Raw genomic sequence first — 9,630 nt, 5'->3', positions numbered from 1 at the left:
TAACTGAAGCTTTTTACATCCACAACTAAAAAGATTCCAGCATTACCACATATGAGAAATCCCAAATGTTTGTCCCTGGTTGGGAAATAAAGTTTCAAAATAATTAGTTTTGTTTTCTATGTTTGTTTTATTTATTTCTTTTTCAAATACAAGCATTTTGAAAGAGTCAGTACAAGAGAAAACACACACATAGCTGGGACCCTCGTCCCTTCTAAAGCAGGAAAGGAAAACTGCACAGATGTAAATCCTCAGGGTGTGAAGCCTTGTAGGACTTCTCCCATGTCGTGCTCCCCATCACTTTCATGGCCAGTGAGCTCCTGCATTTAGGTCTCATCCAGAGACTAAAATAGATAGATTTAGCAAATAAATTCCAAGCCTTATAGCTGTGAAGATAGCAATGTCAGGAGGGAAGAAGCTCTAACCTGCGATGTACACACAATGCTATAAGAGAGCTGTATGCTCCCGAAGCCACTGGATAACTCATGGGAACAGGAAAACAGCACTCTCTAGTGGGGAATTTATTAATATCTATTAGAAAACAAATCGCTGTACTGAATACTCCATGCTGTTGCTTTGTATCTCTGTCCATGTTTATTCTCTCATTGTTATGCATCCCCAGTCACTTGTTGCCCCTCGTGCCCATTAGCCAAGGAGTGAGCTAGTACCTCCAAGGCTGTCCCATTTACTGTTAAACAGCTTGGTCCAGTATCTGTTTCAGGAACCTCTCCCTCTGGCTTGCTGAGTGCATTTGGCATATTGTATGTTCACCCACGCCAGTGTGGCAGGGTGCAGGGAGGACACTTGGGCTAGTGACAGCATCGGTGAGGTGCCACATTAGAACAAAATTGGAGGGCTCCTTTCCTCTCTCCCTTTCTTTGCCACCCAGTGGAAAACTCCCATCTCCATTAAGAATGAGAACTCATTATTGGTGAAACAGAGACACTAATCAGCCATTAGTTGTAACCATTAATGAAAAAACTAATGAGGTGCTGAGATCCCCAGCACTGACTGAAATGAGTTAAGCACATCTCGCTGCTAAGAGACCCATTAATCTGTGTGCATGCTGATGTTTCCCATTCCTTTGCTTATTATAGGAAATAAAAACATTGTTCCAGCTTCATTTACTTGCATCTGCTGGATCTCTCTGCTAAGCTGTGAAACCATGTAGCTGTGAGCCAGATTTGCAACCAGTGACAAACAGCTAAGCTCCCTTGGCCTCCAAGAAGCCCCATAGAGAGAACTATCACAGGTAGAATGGCACAAACACCATGGGAAGCAAATACCATGCACACAAACACAAAACAGTGATTTCTTATTGCTCCTGACTGCTGGTTTAAAGTATCATTCCAGCTCCTACAGCAGCAAGAATTGAAGTGCCACCAGTGCACCTCACTCCCCGTGAAGCAGGCTTTTCACTTTGGATCATGTCATTCCTACTAGCGGTGACCAGTAATGTCACCTGGTTCCACCAGGTTACCTGTGGGATGGATGAATAATTGGGAGTAATAGTAACTGGTGTACATTTGAGCTACAGGTTTATTGCAGGTGCTGTTGGTATTGCCTGCTCTCAGACTTCTGGAAAGGTCTTAGCACCCCTTGAATCCATAGACTTAAGTCTCTATTTTAGTTTGGATGGAGTGGAGTTAACATTCTTCGTAGCAGCCCATATACTGCTGTGTTTGGGACTGGTGGTAAAACACTGTGTTATCCCACACCAGAGTTTTAGCTGTTGCTGAACAACATTTGCAATGTGAAGACCTTCTCTGTGCCTCACTCTGCCCATCCCAGCAACTCACCTGGGGTAAACAAGAGGTTGGGAATGGACACAGCTAGAACAACAGACCCAAATTGCCCGGAAGGTTATTCCATCCCATATAACATCAACCTTGGCAATAACAGGATGGAGGGAGGAGTCTTTCCAAGGTGAATGTTGCTCAGGCATTGTCTGGGCATTGATCTGCTGGTGGGAGGTAGTGAGCGATTGATTGGCTTTACATAACTTGTTTTTTCTTCTTGTTTCACTGATTAAACTCTATCTTGACCCATGAGTTTTCCTGCTTTTGTTCTTCCTGTTCTCTTCCCCTTCCCACACAGGGGAGAGGGGGAAGTGAGCAAGTGGCTGTGTGGGTGCTTGGCTGCAGGCCAGGGTCAAATCACAACCATATGTGTTCCCCAAAGCATCACCAGCCCAACTCACTCCTGGCTCACCTACTTTGACGGACTAAACACATGGTTAAAATGCTGTTTCTTTCCCCAGAGATTTCCAGAAGCTCTATTGCCTTTATTTCTATTTAGCTTGTCTTCACTTTTACTTCTATTTATTTCTATTTCCTCACCTACCTATTCAAATCAAATCCTCAAACAACAGAGCCTGTCAGCCTACAGAGCGTCACAACCAGCTCTTTGATGTTCCCAGTGATGAACCATCGTCTGCCTGTGCCTCCACTCCTGCAGGCACAAGCTTGGTGCCTCATCGATGTCTTGGGGAACTTGCTCACACATACCCACCCTCTGACATGTGAACATAAGGATGTGTTATACAAAGTCTTCCAACGCTCAAAGAAGAAATAGGAGTGGAAATCACTTTTTCCACTGTTTTCTACCACTCAGGCATATGCGCAGGCTGAACATATGCTGTGGCTCCAAACTGGATGTGCTTCAAAGCACAGCTCAAGTGTGGCCAGTCCATTCAAACACCCAGCCCCAGACTGCAGGTTTGGGCTGAGGCAGCAATGTGCAGCTCCCCTGGATGGTGACAGCTTTTTGGGACCAATCCCAGGAAGACAAGGAGGAAAACACAAAATTCCACATGAGATGAGATGCTGTAAGGTATTTTGGAGATTTGGTTGGGGTATCTTTGGAGGATGCCCTTCGAGGCTTGGTTTGGACATCCTTGGAGGATGCCTTTGTAGGCTTGGTATCCTTGGAGGAACATGATGGAGTTGCAGCATTAGTGGCATAGGACGGGATGCTTTTCTTACTGATTTAGTGTCTCTGTGGACAGGGAGATGGCTGGTAGCTGCTGTGTAACTCTGGAGTCTGATTATGTGGAAGGAGTAACTATTCTGGGAGATGTCCTGTCTTAGTAGGAGTGTTAATGTCACAGACACAGACATATTCCCATATGGATGTATTTATATTCTGCCAGCCAAAGGTTACCTTAGAAACTAAGGAGTAAAGCAACACAGTGAATTTCCTATATGAGAAAATTAAACTGAAAGCAGTGAGATTTACTTCTGCATAGAAGTACCTAACCTTGGAGAACTTTTCACATTTCATTTCATATTGCCTGGAGATAACAAGAGGTAATGAGATCTGCTTCCTGAAAGCCTGCAGGAAAGACAAGTGAAAACAGAGTTTTAGAGGTGGCAAAGGACTCCCTTGCCTTTTCATTCGTTGGGTTTAATTGCTATCCTGAATGTGAGCCATCAAAGGAACCTATGCCATGAACTGAAGCCATATTGTTCCCCTGTGGGTACTTTGTTTCTTCATTTGATGGTATAAGCAACGTCCCTTGTCCAGCTCCTGTGGTCAGTCCATCTGTCTGAGTGTTGCTGTTGTCGCTGAATGTCTTAGTGGTCTCGGGAGGTCTTCAGATGGTAATTTATGCAAATTACTGTCCTGATGAAATTATGGCAGACCTGGAAGCTGCATTTCAGTGCACTCCTTGTGCGTGGACCTGAAACCAAAAGTGATTTTTCAACAGCAAGCTGTTCCCTTTATATACAACACTTTGTTTTGCTTTGCTAAGGGTGACAGAGAAGAGAAGGCTGCGTGGAGACCTCAGCAGCATTCCAGTATCTGAAGAGGACCTACAAGGATGCTGGAGAGGGACTCTTCATTAGGGAGTGTAGTGATAGGACAAGGGGTGATGGGCTCAGACTTAAACAGGGGAAGTTCAGGTTAGGTATAAGGAAATTCTTTACTGCAAAGGTGGTGAGATGCTGGAGCAGGGTGCCCAAAGAAGTTGTGAATGCTCCATCCCTGGCAGTGTTCAAGGCCAGGCTGGATGAAGCCTTGGGTGACATGGTTTAATGTGAGGTGTCCCTGCCCATGGCAGGGGGGTTGTAACTGGATGATCTTAAGGTCCTTTCCAACCCAAACGATTCTATGATTCTATGAAATTCTTTGCACCTTCTCTCCACAGTGGCAAGTACGAAGGTACAGAGCCACTGTGAAGGACAGTCCAGTTCAATAGCCACCCCAGGTTAATACTGCTTTCTCTGTTTGGAACAACCCCGTGACCAGCCTGGTTATAAAAGCTCTGGGCAGAAAGGCTTTGGGACCTGGGATGAATGGGATAGCTTCTCAGACTTCTGTGCTTCTGCTTTCCATTCATTTAGACTGGATATAAGGAGGAAGTTCATTACTGTAAGGATGGTGAGGCACTAGAATGGGTTGCCCAGGGAAGTTGTGAATGCTCCATCCCTGGCAGTGTTCAAGGCCAGGTTGGACAGAGCCTTGGGTGATATGGTTTAAGTGTGAGGTGTCCCTGCCCATGACAGTGGGGTTGGAACTGGATGATCTTAAGGTCCTTTCCAACCCTAACTATTCTATGATTTTCAACAAGTGTGATGCTGGCTGGGCTGTATCCATTAATGGTGGTTAATATCTCACTTATGCAACATGTTTAGAGCCTGAGTTTAAAAGTAATATGTGAAGCAGCTCCTGAGGACTTGGTCCTCTGAAGGTCCCACCGGAAAGCAGCTCTTACTGTGACCATTACACCATTGCTTTACCTGAACAGGAGCTTCCTGAGCTCCTTACTGTGACCCTTACACCATTGCCTGTATCTGAATAGGAGCATGCCTGCACTGACTTCATGAGTTTCTACTGCTTATCAGCCAGGTTTGTCACATTTCAATGGGCAACTTGCATCACTGCTAGGCCATCTATCTGACTCATGCCCTTAATGAATGGAAATAGAACACAAGGCAACTGAACAGTTTATGACACCCACAACAAATAACTACATCTCCCCATGTAAAGCTATGGTCATACAGATGAGGTGGTGTGTCATGCTAAAGTGATACCTGATCAAAGACGTCCATCTCCTAGATGGGTTCTTCTAATGGACAGCTTAGGCCATTCATGACTAAAGTGCCTGTGTTATTGTAGCAGCTAAATTAGGCCCTTGAAACAGGGACCTTGGGTGGATCCTCAGCATCTCTCCTATGAAGGGAGCCAGGTCTGTCAAGAGAACAGTGAATTGAATTTCTTCTCAAGTTATGGCTTTTTGAGTCTGCCCTGGTTTCCCTTATACATATCACCTAAATAGAGCATGATCCATCAGGTGACCATACATGCATAAAGCTTAAGCGTTTTATCCAGAGAGTCCTAGAGCTGACATAAACTATACAGTGTAATGCCCATGACCACAAGCTTTCCAGCAGGCTGAAGCATGCTGATGTGACTGAAGAGGTACTGGAATGGGTTACCCAGGGAGGTTGTGAATTCTCCATCCCTGGCAGTGTTCCAGGCCAGGTTGGATGGAGCCTTGGGTGATATGGTTCAGTGTGAGGTGTCCCTGCCCATGGCAGGAGGGTTGGAACTGGATGATCTTAAGGTCCTTTCCAACCCTAACTATTCTATGATTCTGTGACTCTAAGAGTTCATTACACCATTATGTGACAGACGAGGTCCTCGGAGCTAATGTGAGTATTGTGGGAAGAAGTGTGCACAAACGCCTTTATTTTGGTTACAATACAAAAATTTATTTCAATTCATATCATACTGAAATATTAAATAAATAAAAAGTCAAAGAATGATTGAATGAGACTCCCCATCATCAGAGAAAAAGAATTTATTATCATAATCGATTGTGTAGTCAAAGAAAAATAGGAAGAAAATCTGGTCATGGGAGAAAAAAAGTGCTCAAGAGATTTGGCTTTGGTAAAAAACATAACACATATTCCAGGAATGCTTCAGAAACTGCAGTGGTGGCAAATACAGTACAAGAGTCTGAAACCTTGACGCATTGCTAAATGTTTTCCATTGTAGCTCTCTTAGACAAAATAAACCCAGGGAGTTTCCAGCAGGAACAGAGTCTTCCACATTGGCAGTGGGAATTAAGTCTTCCCTCAGCATCACCTGTTGGAATCCCCTTATTCTGAAGGCATTTGAAAAAGCAGCAAAATTGTGGAGGAACTGAGACAAACATCCGACAGAACAGTCAGTTGCCTTAAGGACTCTAGAAAATGTTCCTCTGGAATAGAAATGTGATGGCACAGACTATCCCTCATCCTGCAGCTGGAGAGGTTCACTCTGCTCTCCACATGCTCTGAAAAACGGGCATCAGTGGTACACAGTTACTGCTTGCTCTTGGCAAGAGAATTAGATGGGAATTGCCACTTATTCCATGATGAAGATACTAAATCTGCCCATGATCGTACAAGCCATGTTGGTTTACATCTGCTGTCAGAGGGAGAATATTCAGGGAAAACTGGAAATTTAATTAGGACAGCAAAAGGAAACGTTCAGAACAGCACAGGCTAGAAGACAGCTGATTAATTTACCACTGTCATTGATCCCAAACTGTCACCTGTGATAAAAAAACCCCAGATCAATAGGATCTGGGTACCAAACTACCATGAGAGATACCACTGGGATCTTCCATGGAGCCTTTTTCCTCTTATAGTTGCTTTGCTTGTATTACTGTGATATCTCACCAGAAGCACATTGATTAACAACAACTAAAACAGTGGGAATGCTTAAATCAAACAAACAAACATGGTTCAGGTAGAAATGTTTCACCCTTTCACAAAGGACATGTAGAAGACAGTAAGCCCATTGAATTTGCTGCATCTGTGATATGCAGGTGAGTTCTGCTGGCCACCATACTGGGAAAGGGATTCTTGACACGAGGATCATGAACAGGTCTCAGCATGAAGATGTGAAAATCCTGCCTTTTCCATATTGCAAACCTGAAGGGTTCTGTGTGTACAGCAAAGGAAACCCAGTTCTCTGTGCACATGTTTGGCATCCTTGGCTCTTTATATGTTGCGAGTCCAGTAATACTCATGTGGGCAGTTCATGTTGGCAAGTGGTGCCCAAACTAAGGATATTCTAGGATATTCTTACTGATCATGCCATTGTGCCATGAGTTCCAGTGCCTTTGAGGGGAGCTCACTGTTAGCAATTGGCACGGAAAAACAAGGGGACAAATCTTGGCATGAAGCACATCCCTGGTAGAAGGGCTGTGCTTTCACTGAGCTCGAATACTTATCTGCTTGGTCATACTGCCACAACTGGTGCATGAGAGAGGAGTCATTTAGATCATGATTTCTAAATTGCCACACAGCCCAACCACTGTAATATATTAAAAATGAAATATGCCATACATTAAAAATGAAATATGTCATTTTTTTTTTCCCAAGCCTGATTGAAAGTCCCTTGAAGTCTGTGGCAAGAACTCCCCTGGCCTCACCAGAGGTGAAAATGGGTCAGTAATCCATGAATCCTGTTTTTCATGATATCAAGAAGGATAAAAACCTGTTCTCTCTTCTTCACTACCTGAACTCTCTCCTTGGATTCATACTTTATCTGTCCTTGAGGATTAAAAGCATTGATTCCAGTGAAAATCAGGAGATACAAAATCTCTGCTGTCGGTTCCCTCCTCTCACTGCCTACAGGTACTGACATTAATACACTCCTTCCTCCAGAGATGCACATGATTTTGAAGTCTGGCTTACACTGTAGGATCAGCTTGTGTAGATTGTGTTCTTGTAGACGCTGCTACAGGGCAAAAGATTCCTGGTGTATTAGTAGCTGATATCCCAACCCATGATATTTCTTCCACTTTCAAATAGAGACTTTGTAAAGAGATATCACTTTCTAGAATTGTAAAAAAATAAGAGGAAAAAGTTCCCTTGGAACTTTTGGGATATTTTCCCGTAAAAAAGGTAAAAGTTACCTTTAAAAATGAGTCTTGTTTGTGTTTGCTCAGACACGATATAGGAGCTGTTGCTATTGGTTTTGACTACAAAAGTATACCACATGGAGGCTACACTTTGGTTAATTCCCCCCCCCTTATAAAAAAGTTTAATTTAGGGTTTCTCATCTTAAAAAAAGAAAATCACATCTGTTGCACAATTCGAAAAGGCACATATGAATGACTGAAAGAAAACAGTCCACATTCCAACCTTCAATCGATTAAATAAAAATGAGCATTCCAGAGTTATTTTCCACCAAATAAAAAAGGAATAAAGATTATATATAACCAAACAAGACAAACAAGTGGCTAAAAAGGCCATTTTTTTTGCTGGAGTTTTCAGTATTGTTTTCTGTCTCATTATGGCTGTATAGGAAGCAATATTAAATAATATATGATCGGGCATGATTTGATCCATGTTTATAAACATTATCAATGCAGAATGAGGCAATGGTTGAAATATTTACTACTCCAGGCAACTTCATCATGTTTTTAACTTGACACAGCATGAAACCAAAAGTAGTAACAGCAAACAGCAGAAACAGTTCAAAAAGAAGATCAACAGCAGAAGTGAATTCATTTCTTTGAGGTAATCCTTACTATGATGTTCACAGCTGCCCTAGCAGGTCTCAAGTCCCAGAAGTCGTTTTCACTCTTCTTCAAGGATCTCTTGCCTTACTTGAGGAAAGAATGGACACACAACCAGCAGCTGCTGTGCCCAGGTTTCCCCTAATGGCAACAGGCAGATCTTTCGTCAGTCATTCAGGAATCAAGCTGTAGAGCCTAAGCAGAGATTCATTTATTCCCACAACTGATTGGTAGTTCCCAGCTATCTGTGGATAGGAGATCAAGTGCAGCGTGAAAGCCGGTCCTCGGCAGGCTCCCTGCGGTGAGCATTGCAGCAGTGAGATGCTCCGAATCCACCGCAGATTCACGCGTTCAAACCTGGCTGGAGCCCACATCATCTTCACCGAGCCTTGTTCTGCTGCATGTTGGAAATTGCAGCCTCCACTTCTCCCCATGGCCAGGGTCATCTGCCCTTGAAAAAACTTATTTTTTCAATGGATGCGAGAGTCAGAGTTAAATTGAACTCAAAATCCCCATCATGGACACCTGTCTTGCGGAAAGCCCCGGCTGAAGCGTTGTTTTCCCAGTAGTGATGCCAATGTCCTTTGCTGTCTGCTCCAAAACCATACACATTCACCTAGGAAGTAAGAGGGAACTAGTGTTAGCCTGGGAAGCAATTGGTTTTCATCTGGAATATTGAAGAGACTCTCTAGATTCTCAGTTTATCTATAGGACCAGGGTGGTGTGCTAAGCAATTCTGCTGCATGAGATGATGCAACCACAGAATAATGGCTCAAGGCCTACTCAAGGGACATTACATCCTAAGCTATGTTGAGATCACCACTACACCTGAACTTGCAAAGAAAAGGAAATTTCTATTGTATTTGTTTAGCAATACAAAAAACATACTTCTGTCCCCTGAGTATGATGTTTGACCTCAGGTGATCCAAACACCATAATCCATCACTGTCATTTGAGCATACATGCATGTTACCGAGTACTCTGCATCTGTTCAAAGTGAATGGCAGAGAAGATGGAGGGTGGGAAATGAAGGCTGAGTGAAGGGCAAGGGCATGTTCCTGGCACTTCAGTATGAAATGTCCTGAGTTTTTATCTATATATCCAAACACAGA

At 43.4% G+C, this 9,630-nt stretch overlaps 1 protein-coding gene across 2 annotated transcripts in view; it reads right to left on the bottom strand.

Annotated features, from left to right (window-relative positions):
- Nucleotides 1–5,692: 5,692 nt before the first annotated feature.
- The window catches only part of ST3GAL1 (ST3 beta-galactoside alpha-2,3-sialyltransferase 1), a 73,277-nt gene continuing 69,339 nt past the window's right edge, over nt 5,693–9,630 (bottom strand). For both annotated transcript variants that reach the window (XM_005143812.3, XM_034065801.1), the window contains exon 7: nt 5,693–9,134. In XM_005143812.3, coding sequence (XP_005143869.3) covers nt 8,961–9,134 — 174 coding nt within the window. In that variant the 3' untranslated portion in view covers nt 5,693–8,960. The remainder of the gene's footprint in view (nt 9,135–9,630) is intronic.

This window comes from Melopsittacus undulatus, chromosome 1 (assembly GCF_012275295.1).
Source record: "Melopsittacus undulatus isolate bMelUnd1 chromosome 1, bMelUnd1.mat.Z, whole genome shotgun sequence".
Classification (NCBI taxonomy): domain Eukaryota; kingdom Metazoa; phylum Chordata; class Aves; order Psittaciformes; family Psittaculidae; genus Melopsittacus; species Melopsittacus undulatus.
Note: the sequence above shows the minus strand (reverse complement) of the source record. Positions and strands in the feature narration are given on the sequence as shown.